Raw genomic sequence first — 22,544 nt, forward strand, 5'->3', positions numbered from 1 at the left:
TAGTAGGATGAAGAAGCTATCTAAGTAGGGGAATTGTAAAGGCCCAGAGTGGGCCATAGTGAGATACGACTATACGCTATCTTTAGAATGGCTAAAATTACACGCTGACCATACCAACTGTTGGTAAAGATGTGAAACAACTTTAAGTCTCATACATTGCTGGTGGAATATAAAAAGGTACAATCATTTGGAAACTAGCCTGGCAGTATCAAAAAGTCAATATATGCTTTCCATATAACCCAGCCATTCCACTACTAGGCTACTTACCCAAAGGAAAACAAAACTTATGTTCACACAGAACTTGTTTACCACCACTCATAGCAGTTTTATTTGTAATAGCCAAAAACTGGAAACAACTCACATGACCATCAAAAGGTGACTGGATAACGGGGAGAGTATAGCTTAAGTGCTCGCCTAGCATGCATAAGGTCCTGGGTTCAATCCCCAGTACCTCCTCTAAAAATTAAATAAATAAGTAAAACCTAATTACCTCCCCCGACAAAAGGTGACTAGAGAACAAATCATAGGATATACATACAATGAAAAGCTACTCAGCGATAAAAGGGACCAAACTACTGATACAGATAAAATATGATTTTTTAAATACTTATGCTAAAAAAAAGAGCCAGACCAAAAAAAAAGATATTACCATATGATTCCATTTATATGAAAATATAGAAAATGCAAACTATAGTGAAAGAAATCAGATCAATGGCTGCCTTGAGATGGGATTGGGGGGCAGCTAGAAAAGGGTGAATTACCAAGGGATATGAGAACTTTTAAGGGTGATAGGTATGTTCATTATCTTGATTGCAGTGATGGTTTCATGGGTCTACACATGTAATAAATTTATCAAATTGTATTTTTCAAATATTACAGTTTACTGTATGTCAAATGTATCTCAATAAACCAGCAAAACAATTTTAAAAAACTATATGAAATACAAGTTTTGTTTATTTATTTTTTTTAAAGAAAAACTGGTAATAATGACAATAACAAAAACTACCCACTATGGAACACTTACTGTATGTCATATATTCTAACTTATTCTTTCTAAGTACTCTGCACTAGTAACTTAAGCCTCAAACATCAAAATGGGATAGGTATTATTTTTATCTCTATTTTAAGCACAGGGAGGTTAAGTAATTTGCCAAAGGTCACACTATTAGTAAACTACAGAATCAGGATTCAAACCCTGGCAATCTCATTCAGGGTCCAAATTAACTTTGTAATGTTTATTTCTGAGGTGTAGGGAATTTTTGTGTTTGGAACAGTTAATGAGAAATGAGTGTGTGCTAAAAGTGTTTTCATCAATCACTAGAGATGAATGGGTTACCTTATAAAACACATGTACCTAGAAATTTTAAGTACGTTTAAGTGTAAATTACATTCCTCCACTCCCCTAACCTCATCCCGAGCCCCACTTCCCCGCTGCTGTTTCTTGGCAGACTGATCCTTAAATCAAACAATTACTATTTTTCATTTAAAATATCATAACTGCTGATTATACATGAAAAGATTAGAAAGCAAACACAACTGGCTCACATTAGGTTTATACATAAAGAATCTACTATAAAAATTTCTCTCTCCAGCTCCCTTTCTAAGAGGTTCATAATCCCTTCAATAATTTTCATTTTGGGAAGAGCACACTAACATATTTTCAAAAGCAAAAATTTGTTACTCCTCTTTCAGAAAAATAAGCAAATATTTACTATGACAGAATAATGGTAAGAGGGGGAAAAATGAACTACCCACAGAATAGTAAAGAGGGTGACATCAAAGAAAATAACACATACCTGAATTACTATGTATTTTAAAAGTGCTTCAAGAAAATAGCTTGTAAGATCTTCTTGTCCTTTATCTCCTGATTGTGGGGGGACAAGAGGAGTGATTTCCTCTATAGTGACTTGAGCTATCCAGAGACAAAAGAAAAGTTTGGTGTAATTACAAAACAAATAATACAATAATATGACCCAAATAAAATTTTAACTACAAAACAGATATGCAAAGATTATTGCTTGAAAATATCTTAATGACTGAAACTTGAAATAAATCTGAGGTGATCCTATAGCCCACCACAATGACCTAGGGCCAGGTACCAGACAACCAGAAACAACCTCTGTGCCCCAGAGCCTGGCTGAAATTATAAAAACTAGCCAGTTCTCAGCCTGCTAACCCTGCCTCACACATTCCCACCTGGAGAAACCACAATAAGGGCTCTTGCCCATGACCCCCAGCCATACCTCAAGCCCCTACCTCTGATTAACCCTGGTACTTCCTCATGTGGCCACTCTCCTTGGTGTGGCATGCTCCCTCCTCCTGGGACTGTGAGTAACAAACTGTTTTTTTAATGGCAATCATTTCCTGATCTGCTGGCCTCATTACTTCTGGATGATAAAACCTACATTTAATTTTTTAAATTTGTATTTATTTACTTTTTCATTGAAGTATAATTGACATACAACATTATATTACTTTCAGGCATACAACAAAATGACTCAACATTTATATGCACTGCGAAATAATCACCCCCAGTAAGTCTATTTACCATCTGTCACCATACAAAATTACAAAAAAATTTTTTCTTGTGATAAGAACTTGTAAGATATACTTTCTTAGCAACTTTCAAATTTGCAATACAATATTACTAACTACAGCCCCCATGCTGTACATTACATCCCATGGATTATTTACTTTAAGACTGGAAGTCTGTACCTCTTGATCTCCTTCACTCATTTCACCCACCCTCAATCCCCCTCTCAACCCCTCTCGGGCAACCACCAATCTTTTCTCTGTATTTGAGTTTGGTTTTATAAAACTTACATTTAAAAACATGGCCTTGGATTACCCAGTTAATAAATGTACAGACATTTAAAAATATACATTAACATACCTTCCCCAGAAAAAAATTAAATTAAAAAATATATAAACAAACCACATAGAAATTTTTTTCATTATGATGGAAAAAAATCGCATGAATCTTACTTTCTTTTTTTTTTTAGCCCCGTAGAAAGTAAAGCTTCAAAAAATTGGTTAAAGACTCCTAACTGTTCCTCTCCACAGAAATCTTTAGTAAAAGGTGAAAGATTTGTACGATCTGAAGAGAAACCAGAGTATGAATCTTACTTTCTTGAAGGTTGAGTGGAGGATTAATGAGATTATCTAAAGTTCGAGGTCCATGTTCAGATTGTGGTGCTGAAAATCCAGGGATTAAGCATGAAAACATCCAAAGCTGTTCTTTGCTACAGTTATTCTGAAGAGCTTGCAACCATAATAAGAAAAGACGAACACCTTCCCGCCTAATCTAAAATAAAATAAAATGAAAAATAGTATTTTATTTAAAATGGAAATATTTTCTTCCTTTCAAGGCCAAAATTCTCTAGATGATTACAGAATGACAGTTTGCAAAGAAGAAGAAAAGGAAGAAAGTATGGAGAGGGAGGAGAAGAGGGAAAGAGAAATACTATACCCATTACAATTTACTGGGCCTTCATTATTTATAAATCTAATTTTATGGATTTTGAACAAACGTACCTGCCTTCTAACTACTTAAAGCCATCAGGTAATCTTTATGCTATAACTTCCACTTGTAAAAAGTCAGAATCATTTCCTACTTGTTTACTTCCCTCCTTTCTATCACCACAAGTCTAATTCATAAAGCAAGGAGAGAGGATAGAATATAGCTCAAGTGGTTGAGCGTGTACTTCGCATGCACAAAGTCCTGGGTTCAATGAATCCCAGTACCTCCTCTAAAAATAAATAAATACAATACCCCCCCAAACAAACAAACAAACAAACAAAAACAAAACAAAACAAAACAAGCAAGGAGAGAGGGCAATGACTGTTCCTTGCTATAATGGGCTTGGTAAAAGGAGGAATGGTCTTGGGGATCCTGGTACACTGCTAACTCAATGATCTTGTCCTTAAAAAGCTTATCTATCTAAAATTATCTCATTTATATAACTTGCTTCTAAGTTGCACAAAGCAGGAATTCTGGCCTATTACTGTATTCTAAGCAACTAGAACAATGCCCCATACGCAGAAGACAGTAAATATTTAAATCAATGAAGAGAACAGGAGAAAATAGAAGAAAATTCAAGTCTCCAAGCAAAATACAAAGTTCTTCACTAACCTAACCTTACTGGAAGCTTTAGATATTGCCCTTCCACAGCTTTGCAAACAGGCACCGCCAACACTATTCAACACTATTTAAACACTATTCAACTGCTGCCACCCTCATGGTTTAGTTAGAAACAAGATAAACATGTTGGAAGGCTTACTCCTTTGTACTGCTATACTGAAGCCTTGACACCAAAAGTACCTACAATATGAGATTTTTATTCAACCTACAGTAAGATGCCTTCGGACTGGGTAGCTTCTCTTACCATAGCACAATGAGATAATGAAAAAGGAAAAAAAAGAAAAGAAAAAAACAAAACCAAAAATTTTTAATAGATGCCCTACTTTCCTCTACATCTAACAATAGCCATGATAAAATGAAGAATAATTTGTTGAATGATTGAATGATTTTTGTCTTCTGGGGACCACAGAGCAAAGTAGAGTTGTCCCTCAGTATCTACGGGGTACTGATTCCAGGAACTCCCCCACCATGGATACCAAAATCAGTGGACGCTCAAGTCCCTTATATAAAACGCCTTGGATGTGGAATCCATGGATATGGAGGACTGATTGTATTTCTGCTGAATGAGTCAGTGCAGCAGTAAAAGAACTAGTTTTTCAATAGCCTGGTCAACCTCATAAATACTGAGTATGTTGCTAGATTTTAAGTGAATTCACTTCAATTAAGGGAAGTGAAGATAATTCAAAATTCTTTAGGAAAAAGTTGATGAAGAAAGTGAACAAGCTGCCTGTATGCTTTACTCAGTTTTTTAAAAGTCATAGAAAAAATATATAATTATATTATACCTTCAAGGAGTTTCCTGTGTGTAGTAGTTTCTTTAAAATCAATCCTGAAAAGAAAACATGATTTTAAACATTCATATATACTTATTTGTTTCTAAATGTCAGAGTTCTCGGTCAGACTTGAAAACACTTTAAAACAAGTCCTTGGCAACCTCCAAGTTATTCTTGGTGACCTTAATATCCCTCTGGCCACAATCTTGGAACCAGAAGGGCATATAAAAAGTCACCTTTTCAACACATGGTTTATTGCAGTTAAACATGATTTATCCTATCAAAACAAACCCTAAACCCAAAATTGAATTTAAGACAACAATCTATATATTTAATCTCTTACTTAGACTAAGAATATCCTTAAATACTTTCCCCATCACTAATACAAATAAAAACCACTGTAGAAAATTTCCATTTAGTTAATCATGTGAGCATCTGTAACTTTAGTATTTCCTAAAAAAATTTCCATTGTGCTTATTATTTCAAAATATTCAAAACCATCTTTAATATTCCTTTTTCTTTTGAATTATACACTATTTCAAATCTACAAAAAAATGAAATAATATCCACAGACATCCAGAGGTCCACCATCTGGTCTGAACAAATCTAAACACAGTCCCATGTTTCTTATAATTTCAAATATTCATTTATTTACATTATCTGTTTTTTACATAATAGTACAAGTATCATTAAAGCCACCTTTAAACCCATACCAAATCATTTTCCTCCTTGTCTCCCCATAGGAAACCATAATCCAAATTTTGGTATTAATTATTTCCAAAAACATTTTATATAACTACTACTTATTTAGAAATCCATAAAATATTTAGAAATGGTTTCTATGTTTAAAACTTATACCAGTAACAAGAATTTCTTCCATAGCTATTTGTTCTAATACTGCATTTTTATTCTTTCTAGTAACATCAAGATTATAAGATATACTTATATATTTTATATATATAATGATCAAGTCTATGACTTTATTTGCATGTTTTGTCATACAAAAACTTAAGCTTTAATATTTCAACTGACTATGTTGATTTAGCTGCAATTCTCTTCCTTGTGTTTGAGCAAATTCAATCTCTCAAAACAATACTATGTAAAGCCCAGTCCTTAATCAGCTGTCCTAAAAAAAAATCTATATATGCTAATTGCAATATAATATCATGGGTTGAATCCTGGAATGGAAAAAAAATTAGTGGAAAACTAATAAAATCTGAGTAAGTTTGGAATTCAATTAATAGCAAAAATAAAAATACCAAAACATTATACATGGTATCATACAAGTCATTTCAGAAGCTCCATTTCAACATTAGCTTCTGAAATTTAACTATAATGACCTGTGTAGCTCTAGTTAGTTCATTTTTTTCACATTTAATTTTTTTAATTGAAGTATAGTTGATTTACAATATTGTATTAGTTTCAAGCATACAGCAAGATGATTCAGCTATACATATATATACACAGATGTATATTCTTTTTCAGATTCTTTTCCATTATGGATTATTACAAGACACTGAATATAGCTCCCTGTGCAATACAGTCAGTTTTTGTTTTTTATCCATTTTATACAAAGTAGTGTGTATCTAGTTAATTCACTTTAACTGCTGTATATTGTTCCATTAATTCATCTTCTTTATATTAGGACATTTGGTTTGTTTTCAAATTTTTGCTATTCCTCAGAATATTATAATAAAGGGCTCGTGTCTGTGATTCCCCATATGCATGTGAGTTTCCCCAGGATATATAAATAGGAATTAAATTACTCAGTTTTAACTTAATTAAGTATTGGGAAATTCTCTCCAAAGTAGTTGAGAAAATTAGAACTAATACTAACAGTGCGTGTGATTGCTGTGAGAACACATTTTGGCAACACAAAACACTGGCAGATGCTCTAATATTCACCAGTCTTGAGTGTTACACACCTCAATAATGTTTTCATTTTGATGTTTCCTAGTAACACTGAGCACCTTTTCATTTGATCATTCAAGTTTCTGCAAATTGTCTGTCACATCTTTTGTATATTTTTCAACTGGGCTATTTTGTTTTGTTTTAATATGCTAGTTCCTTATACATACTGACTACTAGTTCTATGTCAGTTCTGTAAACTTGAAAAGTGTTCTCCCAAACAACTCAGCTATGTTTTTATTGACTGGGAAGGTGGTATCATCTGATGTACAGTAATTTTAAATTTCAATATAACCAATTCACCAATGTTTTTCTTTTTGTGTACTTACTATGTCGAAAGAAATACTTCCCTACCTTAAAGTTATAAAGATAAACCAGTCTCTTCAAAAAGTTTCCAAATGTTGTTTTCACATTTAAGTTCTGAAATCCATCATAAATTTACTTGTGTGTGACAATAGCAGAATTTTCCCTCCCCAAATGGATAACCAGTTGTATTATTCTTTCAGGTTTTATAATGAAATTCCACAAAGGAATTAAGTTAGAAATCACAAGAGAAATCTGTGATAACACAAAATATTTGAAAATTTAAAAAATACAAACACTCAAAAAAGCTATGAATCAAAGAAAACAAAAGGGACATTAAAAAATATTTTCAACTGAATGAAAGTGAAAATGCAACATATTAAAACTCAATCATATTACAAGTTTCCATATATAAGCCTAGGTCTTTTGCTGGCCTCAATGTCCCTTTTCCATTAGTCCATCCCTGCTATACCAACGATACTGTCTTAATTATTATAACTTTATAATACATCTTGTTACTGGGTATGGTAATATCCAACAACACCATCCTCCCTCTCTCATTTGTTATTCTTTCAATTTGCTTTGGCTTTGATTTTCCATATAAATTTTACAATAAACTCATCAGGCTATATTGAAAGGTCCCTACAGGAATTCTACATGAGAACTGTTACCTTTATACCATCAAGCCTATCATCCATGAATACTGCATAAGATTCCATTTATTCAAGTTCTTTCTTATTCTTCAGTAATCATTTTATTGCCATAAATTAATCTAATATTTTTAATGACTACAGAATACACATTCTCAAGTACACTGGAACATTCTCCAGGAAAGACTATATTCTGGGCCACAAAATGTCTCAAAATACTTTAAAAGATTAAAATCATATAAAATGTATTTTCTGGCCACAAAGGAATTAAGTTATAAGTTAGAAATCACAACAGAAAGAAATCTGATAACTCCAAATATTTGAAAATTAAAAAAATACAAACTCAAAAAAGCTATGGATCAAAGAAAAAAAGAGATATTAAAAAATGTTTTCTAATGAATGAAAGTGAAAACACAACATATTAAAACTTATGGAATGAGCTTATAGGGAAATTTATTGCCTTGGATGTCTATATCAGAAAAGAAGAAAGGTATTAAATTAATATCCTAGACTTTCATCTTAAGAAAATACAAAATAAACAGGCAAATTAAACCCAAAGTAAGAAAAATTTCTAAAAATATAAAAGTCTAGAATGGAAATCAGTGAAATTCAAAGCAGAAAAACAATAGAGAAAATCAGCAATACTAAAGTTAGTTCTTTGAAATGACCAACAATGATGACAAATGCTTAGCTAGACAAGTCAATAAAATAAAGGACACAAATTACCAAATTCAAAACTGAAAGAGGGGACATCACTACTGAGCCTATAGGAATAAAAAGATTATGAGAGTAACTTGAACAACTTCACACCAAAAAATTAGACAGCTTAAATGAAACAGACAAACTCCCAGAAAGATAAATTATCCAAATTGACTCAAAAAGGAATATAAAGTAACAATTACAAATCTTCTCACAAAGAAAAGCCCAACCACAAATTGATTTACTTGTGAATTGTACCAAATACTTTAAAAAGATGTAATACCAATAGTTCACAAACTCTTTCAGAAAATAAAGGAGGGAATACTTCCTAAACTTTGTATGGGGCTATTATTATCTTGATAATAAATCCAGATGAAGACCTCATAGAAGAACACTACTGTGTTCAATATTTCTCATAAACACAGAGGCAAAAATCTTTAATGAATTACTTTAGCAAACTGAATTTAGCGATATATTAAAAGGACTATAAATGCTAACCAAGTGGGATTCATCTCAGTGATGCAAAGTTGGTTTAATATTTGAAAAGCAATTCATGAAGTACACAATATTAATAGAATAAATGACAAAACTACCAGTAATGCTAACCATGATCATGTCAATAGATGCAGAAAAAGCACCTGACAAAATACAAAGTCCATGCATTATTAAAAACTCTCAACAAAACAAGACAGACGAGAACTACTTCAACTTGATAAACAGCTTCTATAAAAATAGCTAACATCATACATAATGGTGAAAAACTGAATGTTTTCTCCCTTACATCAGGAATAATGCAAGGATGTCTGCTTTTACCACTTTTATTCAATATTGTACTAGAGGAACAATAAAAAAAAAAAAAAAAAAAGAAAAACAGATGAAATTAAAGGTACCAGATTGGAAATTAAAAACTAAATCTGCAGTTAACATAATCCTATACATAGAAAATCAAAAGGAATCTACATTAAAACAAATAGAATAAACAAGTTATAATAAACTGGAAACAATATAAATGTCTATTAATTGGTGATTAAATATAATATGGTATATCCATAAAATAGAATACCACACAGCAACAAAAGGAATGCTGATATATGCTATGATGTTAACAAATAACAAAAAATCATGCTAACTAAAAGCAGCCAGATGTAAACTACTACAAATTTTATGATTTCATTTGCATGAAATGTCCAAAAAAGACAAATTTATTGAGGACAGAAAGCAGATGGTGGTAGGAAAGGTGACTGACTATAAATGGGCTCAAAGGAATATTTTAGGGTGTTGGAAATGTTCTAAAACTGGACTGTAGTGACTTTAAATATCTACTAAAAAGTACTGACTTATTTAAATGATTTTTACCTAAGTAAATTATACCTCAAAAAATCTACTCTAAAAAAAATCGAGTCACTGATTTATTTTTCTATAAACACAAATCAAGAAAGAAAGGAAACAGACTTTTAGGATTCTTCTGGGTGACAAAGAAAAATGACCACTTATTTATCTTCTGAAGTTGGACACTTATTGGAATATTATTAATCATGACAACCAGATAGTCTAAAGGCTGTTTAAGAGATTGAAGGCTACACTCCTCAGAAGGTATAATAAACTTTAGAAGTTCAGATGTCTCAAAAAAAGTTTCTTCATAATCTTAAAGGACACTTTATGATTATGAAATAAAAAACTGGATTATAGTATTCTATTAAGCACCATATCATGTGCTTATTAGTGATTCATATAATCTTCTTTGGTGTGGTATCTATGCAAGTATTTTGCCTATTTAAAAAATTAACTTGTCTTGTTGAGTTGCCAGTTATTCATATATTAAAGGAGTATCACTTTTAGTCTTGAGTTTTATCCAAAAAGTTTATTTTAAAAGGCTGCAATTTAGGATTTTGTCTTTTTTAGCCCCTGCATCAATATCTGCGCTTTATGTCCAGAGTTCCTTTTGTTTCTGGAACAGCTAATTGGGATGCCTTATAGTTTCTAAGCCTCAGAGAAGATTTCATTTCCTATAACTGATAAAGAAATGGAGGGCCTAAATAAATCTATGATGGGTTTTTAAGGAAAAAATACAATTTTTACAAATGAATAGGAGTCCTATAACATTCTACTTCAACAATGGAGATCTGGTGGCTGTCCATAAATTAACGAGAAGGGTCAAGAGACTCACCAGCAATCAGCCCTGACATCATTGAGACACTGAACCAAAGCCAGCAATTGCCTACCTGCAGGTTCCTTTTTCATCTGAGGGGGGAAAATGTCTTATAATGAGAGCTTGACAGTCCTGTGGTGATGCTGGGATTGTTAAAGAACAAGACTCCAAGCCAGCAACATCTTGGCTTAGCTCCTGGTAACAGAAGTCTGTCACCTCCTGCCTACTTGGTCTCTCACAGTAATCCATAGCAAGGATGCTTTTTTTTTTTCTTTTCCTTTTCTTTCAACTTCATTTCATGATTTGGGAAGCTATACTTTGGCTATTCAAGCAGTAAGCTTAACTCCAGTTCCCTCCTTTTTATTTTTTAATTTTTTTTCAATGGAGGAAACTGCCAGCTGACATTGCTTGTTTTCAAATCTGGAGCCCATGGCTTCCACTCTACTTGGCAGTATGCATTTTCTCATTTTTGATTTACAGAATGTTATTTTGATGCTGAGTCTGCTCTTTTTTTTTTTTTTTTTTGGTTTTATAGTTTTATCATCATTGCTAATGTATTCAGAGAAAATGAACAGGTGGATTTAATATGCCACTTTGACTGAAAATCCTTTATGCAGGTTTTTATCTCATATTCCTGGTAAGTATAGTTCTGTATTCTTTATTTTGTTTTTACTAAAGCATTAACTATTAACTCATTTCAAATAATGACTAAACCATTAAAGAGTATTTTCATATATTATCATTTATTTCAAATGTGAACTGTATTTTTAAATTACTTACCAATACTATGAAACTGCCATCGCTGATGAATTCTTTCTGGAAGAAGTTGTAAAATTTTCTAAAAGTCAATATGAATAAAACAAAGAAAAGTATGAAAAGCAAGTAAAAAGTCTACATCTTGAACAATGTCAAAAACAAAGAGCTTACACTAAGCCTTTAAGAGTTTCTTATGTAAAAGATAGTATTACAAATACAAAATAGTCTTTGAGCTAACCTGATGGTACTGGCATAACTTCAGCACTGGCAGGCACACTGATCAGCATTTGAAAACTCCAGAAAACAACAAGCTATGCTAACAAAGCCTTGGAACAGGAAACTAATGAAATGTATCTTTCATAATGATGTGAAAAGTACGTATATTTCTCCTTAGTGATTAAATACTAACTCTAATATATATTTAAATGCTCATTTACTATTCTCAGAATTTCTGAATTGTGGATACTACTGTAAGTTTTAAATTCTTTCAGATATGAATATCTGTGACTTTTTTTTTTCTCTCTGAGTAGTCCTTTCTCCTATTCTGATAAATCTGAGAGGGGAAATATTTCCCTTTCACAAATATTTGCTTACATCAAATATTTGTACTGAATTAATTCATGTGAACTCAAAGATACCTACATATTATGATGGCTACAGGTATGAAAACAAAATTTAAAAATTTAGGAGCCCTACAGTTAAGCTAACATCTACAAGCTTCCACAAATTGGGAATAAACATTTTTTATACATAATACTTCCAAATTTTGTCTTTATTTTCCTTTACATATTGTTGCTAGGTAGATTATCCTAAATCAACAGCTGCCTTATTATGCTACTGAACTACATTCTCAGTACTCGTCCACCTGCTAAATGACATTTGTCTGTGTTTGTAATTACTGCTGCTCTTACTATTACTATTATTTAGAAATACCATTAACTGAACGTTCATATGAGCCAAACACTACACTAGACACATTATATAATGGTATCTCATTAATCCTCACAACCATCCTAAAAGAAGAGTTTATTAATTTCATTTGGCAAATGAGAAAATGGATTAAGTAATGTGCTTAGGTTAGAAAGTGGAAAAACAGAGATTTCAACTTCAATGTGCCAATTTAAAAAACTTGCACTTTTATACTATTCTACACAAAAGAATGGTATGCATGTTTTTACACCTCTCTGTCTTTCTGTTGATATGCTCTTTAGTCCATCTCATATAAGAGGATGATGAATAAATTATAAAGTTCTTCATAGATGCTGTTCCCACATAAGATGCATAAACTCCTTCACCTTTGTCCTCCTACATTTCTCCCATAGCTAGTCAACAAGTATATAATTACACTTATTGTGGTGTGGAAAGAGATAAAACTACAGAAAAATAAGAAGTTTGTGAGCTACTCAAAAGCACTCCCAAATTATGACTATTCAATTATACTTTAGATTTAACCCCTTATAAAATGTAAATTTCAATGTTTATCTTTTTTATATTAATGGAAAGATGAAAGAAATCATGCATACTCAACTACATAGAAGAAAACAGAATATAAATCTTATGTCATATTAACATTACATAATGTTGCTTTTTATTCCAGAAAGAGGAAATGATTTTACTTATAATTTCTTGATTTTTTAAAATCATCATTAGTATCCAAGGTGGAAGTCAGATATTGTCCCCATTATAAATAGAAAGATATCAGTACACAGATTAAATATTTTTCCAAAAGATGAAAACCCTGTATCTAACATCTTTTTTCTGAGTGCAATTTAGTTATTCATAAAAAATACAAACATTTCTGTTCAATGAGTAACAAATGATCTAACAGGAAAGTATTCACTTTTTAATAGAGGGAATATCCTAAAAGAGTGTCTATTAACTATTCAACCATCTCAGTTTCATTAATACAGGACAAACATGAATCTCTGAAGGAACACTTTCCAGGAAATATTACCTTGCTTTCTCCGTGGATGCTTTTATTCTTTCTCAAAACACCTGTTTTAATATTCCCCCTGTAAACAGTTCATGCAAACACTTGGGGAGGTAAATTATAAGCAAATTCCTCAGAGTTAATGACTAATGAAAATTAACTGCATAACAGGTAACAACACCAGTTACTTCTGTCTATTTTTTTGTTTGTCTGTTTGTTTTTGGGGGGTGGGAGGGCTTAGGCTTATTTATTTATTTATTTATTTATTTATTTATTTATTTATTTATTTATTTAGTGGAGGTACTGGGGATTGAACCCAGGACCTCGTGCATACTAGGCATGAACTCTACCACTGAGCTATACTCTCCCCCCAACTTTCATCTGAAACTCTTAAAAAAAAAAAAAAACTTTCTTCTTTTTAGCTGTGACTAAATCAATAACTAAGAGAGATATCAAATTGTTCAAATTCTTCTAAACCATATCAAAATACTCCAAATACAAAATAGTGAATTATCTTTAACTAGCAATAGATAGAATAGTTCAATCTTTAGAAACTGATTTCCAAATTCTTTACTATGCCTTTCAAGGCACAAAGTCTAATCCTAGCTTTCTCCAGATCTCTAAAATTCTCAATGAAGATCAGAATACTCCTATCCCTATTTGATTTGAAACACAGAATGAAAAGAAAGGAGTCATTTTAAAAGCATGTCTGTTTGTCCCTCATTTTTATCAGTGTGCCAAAAACCCCCAGAAATTTTAGCAGAGTATTAAATGTTACTATGTTTATTTAGCAATAAAAACTTGTCCCACCTCAATCCAAAGTAACATAGAACAATTTATAAAACATTTAAAACTTTTTTATACAAGTTTTTAATGAAAAGTAGATAAAACAGAAACTATAAACTCCTTAGGCATATAACAGTTCCATGAATTTATTCTCTCAAGAATGTTTTAGAATTAAAAAAAAAAAATTTCCAAGGGGGAGAGTAGCTCAAGTGGTACAGCGGATGCTTAGCATACACAAGGTACTGGGTTCAATCCCCAGTACCTCCCCTAAAAATAAATAAATAAGTAAACCTAATTCCCACCCCCAAAAAACTTCTCCATTTGTATAAATCCCCCACTAATTAAAATTTTCATTATTTGCAAACACATTGAATACAGTATCAATTTTGTGGTATCAAATACATAAAAACATCATTCTATTTCTACCTACAAATAATACATGTAAACCTCAAAAAATAATTAAGAATTAAGTCAGGTATATTTTTAGGTTAAAAAATGTGATTCAGTTCTCGGAAAGCATGGCAGATTCACAGTGTTTGTTAATATTCAATATATTTCTTTGTATGTTGCAAAACTTAATTTTGCATAGGCAAGTACTTACCTCAAAAATAAAAAGTATAGCATCCAATTCCTCCCTCTGAGACTTGTGACCTAAAACATTTTTACACAAAAATATTTTAAACATTATCATTTTGTCCTCACTGTTAATAACCACTTAAAAACCTTAAAAAACTTCAAGCACTGAAGGTTTTTTTCAGTGATTCTTTAATAAAACGTTTAAAGTATATTCTGTTCAATGTATAGACAATATCGCAGCATTTCTCTCTATTCTTTTTCAACAATTAAATTTAACTTCTACATACTTGTGTCTAAAAAAAAATCATAATATATTGTGGAGAATTCTAAATGAACTGTGAGAATGAAAATATGAAAATGACTGCTCAACCCTGACATATGCCTCTAGGGCAGAGCAAAGGTGAGAAAACAGGTAAACCTGACAAGAGAAAAGGCCTTCTCAAAATAATGAGGATTGTATTACTAACCCATAGTGTGAGAGGGGTGTCTACAAGCTGTGTGACAAAAAGTAAAATAATACTAAAATTCCAATATCCAAGAGCCTATTTTTAACTGAATGTTTATGACAATTACTTGAAACATTAACATAAGCCATGACTGACTTTAATATCTTACCTTTCTGTTTAAGACTAGCTTCAATAGTAACAAAATTCTCAAAGAACACATAATATATATGTGAAAAATGTTGATCAAAAAACTGTTTAAGATCGATGGACTCTGCATTCTCTGAAAAATAAATAAAAAAGTTTTTAGTGATTATTACTTACATGTATGTTAAATCATGTTCAGCAAATATTTATTATGACAAGTTTCCTTCAAAAATGTCAGACCTGCTCCTAAAATTCTACTCTGTTAAAATACTGGAGAAATGTACATATCTTTATCTTTGTTCTCATAACATTAGTTTTTAGAGATTTTAGTTTTAATTTTAAAAACTGGTCAAATCAGGTTATCATAAATCTTTGTTTATTAAAAGAAAACAATGTCTCAGAGAGATTTATTCAAAACCATTAACCAAACCAAAAAAGTTCTATTTTCAATTCACAGCTATGCCTCTCCAAACTCTCCCCAAGACATAATTATAAGAGTAATAATATATTATCTCTAAAATACATTTACTTTAGATATCTGACAATAGGCTTTGCAAATAGGCACTTGAAATAACAAAACTCAAACAGAGATACAGAGATAATACTGCTCCACAAAACCTGTCAGTATAGTCCAAGGAACACAAAATTAAACATAACTATGCAGAGCAGAAAGTAAAGTGATAAGGTATAATGGAAGTTTAGAAACACAAAATTACTTTCAAAGCTCAGTGAGGAATGAAGGTGGGAAAAGGAGAGAAGACTGAGAACACACTATTTCAACAGACCTTTATGGACAGGAAGGACTTTGGACATGAAATGGTGAGGTTGAATGATAATGACATTCTCAGAATAAAAAAGACACAAAATGAGGAAAACATGATAGCATGCAGAAAAATAATTCAATTCAGCTAGTGCTTAGAGCATTTTGATAAAAATAAGATGAAAAAAGTAGCCTTGACATGTGGTAAAATGTCATAAATGCAAACTAGGGGAAATGGAATTTATTATTTAAAGCAAGATATCTATGTAGGTGTATGTGTACTTAACGCATTTTGTTTGGTTTATTTTCGGGGGAATGAGAAAGTTGAAAAAATAAAAGGGGGGAATTTAGAACTTTTATTTTATATACTTCCTACATTTCAAATTTGTTTATAAGAAGCATGACTCATAATAAACAAGAAATTTATAAACAAATGTGTTTCTAAAAAGCATGTCTCTTTCATAATAAACAACAAATTTGAAAAAGGCAACTGGAAAAAAACCAAAGATTTTTTAAACCTGGGAGTAAAATGAAGAATAAACTACTAATTGTTAATGAACTCAACTTAAAAGTAAGCATCAATTAACTTCCTGGAATACTCTAAGCCTGAATGCAAGGCTTCAGAACAAAGTTAAATAGCAACAACATATAGATACTACTTTAAACTCTCTTTGGTGTATTATATCTTACCCTATGAATATTCAAAATAATTCTTTAAAGATACATCATCTATGGAATTTTCTAAGACTGTTTCTCTGTTGTTTTGACCTTCCAAATAAAAGGGTCGGGTGCCCGCTCCTCTCTATTCCCTTGGGTTCTCGAAGCATTTCTTATTGGAAATAACTATGTTTTAAATGTTTCCTTGTCTTTTTTTCCAGAATTAGTCTATAGTTTCTTTAGGATAGAAAGTGAGTCTACCTTAGTATTCCCCAAACCTAAGCAGAGCGCTGAGCACATATGTACTCAAATGTGCCTTATTATAGATAAAACAAATTATTTTAATTTTACTGTATTCAACTTGTAGCTTGGAAATTTTTATCTTGGAAAAAACTGCATAACAAAATAGTATTGCTTCATCTTGACTAGAATTAGAGCACCTAGATTCTACTCCTACCTGTAACACTATCTGTGTGACTCTTTCACAGGACTAGAAAAAATAATAATGGCGAACACAATGTTTCCTAAATTTTAGTCACTCTTCTAGTCTTTTATAGAAATTAGTTCCTTTAGTCCTCAAAGCAACACTATGAAATGAATACAATTATTATCCCTACTCTATAGGTGAGGAAATAGGCACAGAGAGTTTAAGTAATAGTAAGAAACAGTCAGGGATTTAAACCCCACAGCCTAGATTTAGTGCCCATGATCTGAACCTCTATGTTATTCAGCCTCCAGTGTAATACATGTACAAGAAAAATAGGAACAGAATACTAGTAGTTTATCTGTTACCTGCCCATAAGAAGATAAGAATAATAGTCACTGAATACTAGTTAAACATATTTTAGAGACTACCAAAATAAAGACACATACACTGAGATAAACAGAAATACTCTATTTTACCCACAGATCAGTTTGAAATAACAAAGAACTATGAAATTGGAATGAAACGGCCTGCTATAATTACCTCTCACTTTATTGAAATTAATGTTTCAAATATAACTAATGTCCCAGGGGAAAGGAGAAAGGAGAACAATAACAAAGCAAAACAAAAAATCAAAACAAAACAAAAACAAACATGAATCAACTCAAGATTTTGCAACGTAATTTAGAAGCCAGGACAGTCTCTCTCAATTTCCTTCCCATACAGCATGTTAGACAAAGCCTGGAAACTACATACTTACTAATAAAAAAAAAATACTTCTAATAATAAAATGCATACTTGCTAATAAAGAATCAAAATTAAGTAAATTTGTTTTTACTCTATATCTATTTTAATTAACTAGTTAGCAAATAAAAACTCTCTTAAAAAATATTTTTGTTCACCAATTCACAAAATTTACATGGTGGGGGAAAGTAAGGAAAGAAACACAAATAAGATGGCTACCACAGAATAAAGTTTCACTTATTTAAAAACAATCCTCTATATAAGACAATAACAGAAGAAAGGAAAATAAAAAAGAAAGGAAATTCAGGGGGGGAAGGTATAGCTCAATGGTAGAGTGAGTGCCTAGCATGCATGAGGTCCTGGGTTCGGTCCCCAGTATCTCTATTAACGATTAAGAAATTTTAAAAATCTACTTATCTCCCCACTAAAATAAAATAAAAATAAATAAATAAAAAAGGATATTCGGAAATAAAGATTATGGAACAACTTCTACCAATATTATACCCTGACACCTTTCCAAAAAAAATCCCCATTCTGTTTTCTCTTTTTGTGAATGCCTCCATAACTTTTAGTCAACATGGCTCCTAACTTGGTCACATTAGCTAGTACAATCAGCCCTCAGTTTCAGCAGGTAGTGGTTCCAGGAACCCGTCAGAACCAAAATCTGAGGATGCTCCAGTCCCTTATATAAAATGATACAGTACTTGCATAAAACCCATGTACATCTTTCCACACACTTTAAATCACCTTTAGATTACTTACAATAGCCAATAAATGTAAATAGTTGCCTGTGTGCCGCAAACTCAAGTTTTGCTTTCAGTAACTTTTTGGAATTTTTTACCAAATATTTTTGATCAAAGGTAGGTTGAATCTGAGGCCCACCTCAAAACAGAGGGCCAACTGTACTATATTGTCTTAAAGACACTGGATGTTCTTTGGGAGCAGAAGGCATGCCTTAGCTTCTTTTATCTTTCAAATTCTTTCAAAATTTTAATCTGGGGAAGTGCTTTGCATAGTGCTAAACTGATGGTTCACACTTAAAAAAGTGTAAGAGTTCAAAACTTTCCCCCATTTTCAGAAATACTTTTGTTTGATTTGCAATGTTTGTGAATTAGTATTTCCTTAAAAAAATTAAATAGATATTTCAACCACAAATTAAGACTGAAGTTTCTGAAATTTTTAAAAACTGACTCAGGGTTAGGAATGCTTCGAAGACCTTTGGGAATACTAACTTTAAGTAGCAAAATAGTTCAGACTTCATTTAGTTTCCACAAATAAAGTTTCAGATATCTCCTTAGGATCTTTCTATGAATAAGCTTTAAGAACCTAACTGCAATGTATTTATTTCCTACTATGTATTTCAAAGACACTCAAGCTGTACAACAAATACATAGTTAAAAATTATAAAATTCAGAAGCCAGTTTTCCTGACCTTCAGATACATGCATTAAATATTTCCTTATAAAGGTTATCACACAACCCAAGCTGGAAGACCAAAAATTTAACAAATGTTGCAGTTATCATTATTCTTCTTCCTCATCCACTAAAACAAAAATCAAAATTTAGAACTTTTTCTCAAATGACTGCATTTATAATACACTAATCTGTGCAGTGTAACACAAGTAATCTGCTTCTAATAATAAGTACAAAACAATGCAAATTATTGCCTTAGAACAACCAATAATAATAAGGACAGATCCAACAATATGTTGAATTGTTGTAACACAAAATACGTTCTTACTGCAAACACACAGAAATGTAGAATCAAAATAAATAATACAAGCTCAAAAAGGGTGGGGGAGGAGTGGAAGTGAAGAAATGAGAGTAAGAAGGAAACGAGGAAGTGGGATGGATAAAGAGGGGCCATGAGGGAAAGGAGGATGGTGAGAAAGTGGGATAGAGAAAGGCAAGGAAGGGTTGAAAGGGAAATATGGAAGAAGGGGAACGGGAAGGAAGTAAGGATGAGGGGAAGGGGGATTGGGTAAGGGGAAAGAAACACAGATACGCAGTACAAAATATAAGCAATATGGAGTCAAGCACAAATAAGGAAGAAAGCAAACGAGAAAAACAGGAGGAAAAGAGAAAGGTGAAAGAAGAACAAGGAAAGAAGGAATAAAAGCACACAAACAGGCCGAAAAATTATAAATAATGCATCATCAGGTTCTAAAAAGAAGAAAGGTATCTGAACGGAGGAGAAATGGAGAAAAGGGAGGAAGAGAAGAAAGGACAAAGGGAAGAAACTGAGGAATAGCAAGTTGGAAAATAGACTAATGCTATTACTCAGAATGTAACACAGGAGAATAAGATGGAAAATACAAAGAGGAGGGTAAGAGATTACCTGAGAAGTTCCAAGAACAAAGACAAAATGTAAGCAATATTCAAAGAAATAATGTCTGAGATCTAAAATTGGTGAAATACATAAATAAATCTTTAGACTGAAAAGGCACATTGAGTCCCAAGCACGTGACCGTAAGTCCACGCATGGATACATTCTAATCTCAAAAAACAAAACAGAAATATTAAAACCAAGAAAAGTTACCTATACATAAGAATATCAAAATTAACAACAGACTTCTCATTGGCCCAACAGAGGCAGGAAGACAATGCAATTTTATACTGAAAGAACTAAGGGAGAATAACAGTCAATCTAAAATTCTATTTCAGCTGAAGTACTACTCAATAACATGAACTTGAAAATAAAGAAAAGGCATTTTCTAACATTCTTAGAGCTTAACACTCAAAAATTCTTACTCAAGGAACTACAAAAAGATTTCTGAAAGAAGAGAAATAAACTCACATGGGAGAGTGAAAAGAAAGAAGCAAAGATGAGCTAAGAACTGGAAAATACATGGGTAAGTCTCAATGAGCACTGACAAACTAAAAAGAAACAAAAGTACTAATGCAAAAGGTTACTAACAAGGAGGAAGTAAAATAATGGACAATAAATGTCAAAGATGAAACAAATGCTGGAGAGAGTATTTTAAGACACTATTTTGTTAAGAGGATGGTAGAAATAGTGATAAACTCTAGACTTTAATATTAGTATGATTTTGAAATTTTGTGAGTTACCACTAAGAGAGTAACAGTGAAATGTATAACTTCTAATCATTAAAAGGAAAAAAGAATATAGAAAAGCTTATAAGTCTAACAGATGAGTAAAAGAAAAGCACCTCAGTTCCATACCTGGATTGGCTGTTTGTAATGGTTACCAAAAAAACAAAAAAAACCCAAAAAACAAAAACAAACAAACAAACAAAAAGAATGAAAGAAAAGCACCTCAAAAAGATGAATAAAGTGATAGAAATAAATATAAATATACAAGTAATTACAAAAAAGTTAATGGGTAAGTGCTTCAGTTAAGAGACAGCTGTAATCACACTGGATTTAAAAACACACACAAAAATCAAGCTACAAAGTGTTTAGTAAGAAAAATACTTTTAGCCCCAATGATTGAAGGAATGAAGTAAAATATATCATTTAAATGCTAACCCAAAATACCAACATTAATCCCTCAATAACAGGCAAAAAGTAAACATTAAGGTAAGAATTACTACAATTAAAAAGGGTTAATGTATTTTGACAACAGGTTCTATTTATCAAGAAGCTTTAATTTCAGTTTTGCATGAAGAGTTTCAAAATATAAAAAGTAAAAACTGACAGATTTCTAAGGAAAAACAAACACTAATAGTGTAGTAGATTTTTTAACACATCTGTCTCATACCTAACAGAGGTAAGACTAGTAAGTGTACACAATATTTCAATAACACAATTAACATTCTATCCATAAAACTCTTAAGTTCAACAGAGAATAAATCTTCTTTTCATGCAAAATAAGATATTTACACAAAAACTGAACTAGTAAAGACACAAACGAAAGAGAAAAAGTACCAAGAATAACTTAGCACATATCATTGCTCTATGACCAAAACAAAATAAAATTAAGATTTAATAACTAAAGCTATCCAACCCTCATATAAAATGAGGAGAATGCTGGAAAGGAGTAGAGGTAACAGTCCCAAATATTCACAGGGGCCAGGAAGAGTGCCTAATTTCAGCAGCCATTAGAAAACCTCATAATTCACATAGCAATTAGCCCTAGAATGAACACTACCCCAGAGCCACCTAACATATCTTAAAAGAAAGATGCAAAAGGATCAAACTGTTTCCAAACAAACTTGAACAGAGCTCAAGAAAACGTATAGGTATACAAAATATCCAGGATCAAATAAGGTAAAATTCACAATGTCTGGTATATAATTGAAGATTACCAGGCATGCAAAGAAGCAGGAAAACCTAATTCATAATGAAGAGAATAATAATTAAATCAGATTTAAACTAGATTTTAACAAAGATGTTAGAATGAGTAGAAAAAGGCATCAAATTAATTATTCTAAATGTATTCTGTACATCCAAAAAGTTGATGAAAGATTATAAAAAGAAAGACTCAAATTGAACTTCTATGTATAGATAAAAACTACAAAGTATAAAGTACTAGATGAATTTAACAGCAGATTGATGTTGTAGAAGAAAAGATAAATGAACTTGAAGGCAAAGTAACACAAACTATCCAAAAGAAACAGGGAAAAAATAATCAAAAAAATTGAAAAGTACAGAAGTGAACTGTGAGATAATTTTAGGCAGCCCAACATAAGAGTAATCAAAACACCCAAGGAGGAGGGGCAGAAAAATATTTATAGTA

At 31.8% G+C, this 22,544-nt stretch overlaps 1 protein-coding gene and 2 non-coding genes across 12 annotated transcripts in view; all 3 read right to left on the reverse strand.

The window, feature by feature from the left end:
- RALGAPA1 (Ral GTPase activating protein catalytic subunit alpha 1) overlaps nt 1-22,544 on the reverse strand; it is a 204,683-nt gene that overhangs the window by 154,588 nt on the left and 27,551 nt on the right. For all 10 annotated transcript variants that reach the window (XM_031453588.2, XM_031453590.2, XM_064485901.1 and 7 more), the window contains exons 2-7: nt 15,287-15,397; nt 14,697-14,746; nt 11,404-11,461; nt 4,927-4,970; nt 3,127-3,304; nt 1,797-1,912 (exon numbers count right to left, since the gene is read on the reverse strand). In XM_031453588.2, the coding sequence (XP_031309448.2) occupies nt 1,797-1,912; nt 3,127-3,304; nt 4,927-4,970; nt 11,404-11,461; nt 14,697-14,746; nt 15,287-15,397 (557 nt within the window). The remainder of the gene's footprint in view (nt 1-1,796; nt 1,913-3,126; nt 3,305-4,926; nt 4,971-11,403; nt 11,462-14,696; nt 14,747-15,286; nt 15,398-22,544) is intronic.
- On the reverse strand, nt 3,001-3,117 carry LOC116153770 (U5 spliceosomal RNA). The gene has a single exon (XR_004137648.1). It is a non-coding gene; the product is annotated as a U5 spliceosomal RNA (small nuclear RNA).
- On the reverse strand, nt 13,605-13,677 carry TRNAT-AGU (transfer RNA threonine (anticodon AGU)). The gene has a single exon. It is a non-coding gene; the product is annotated as a tRNA-Thr (tRNA).

Source organism: Camelus dromedarius, chromosome 5, assembly GCF_036321535.1.
Source record: "Camelus dromedarius isolate mCamDro1 chromosome 5, mCamDro1.pat, whole genome shotgun sequence".
In the NCBI taxonomy this organism is placed as follows: Eukaryota; Metazoa; Chordata; class Mammalia; order Artiodactyla; family Camelidae; genus Camelus; species Camelus dromedarius.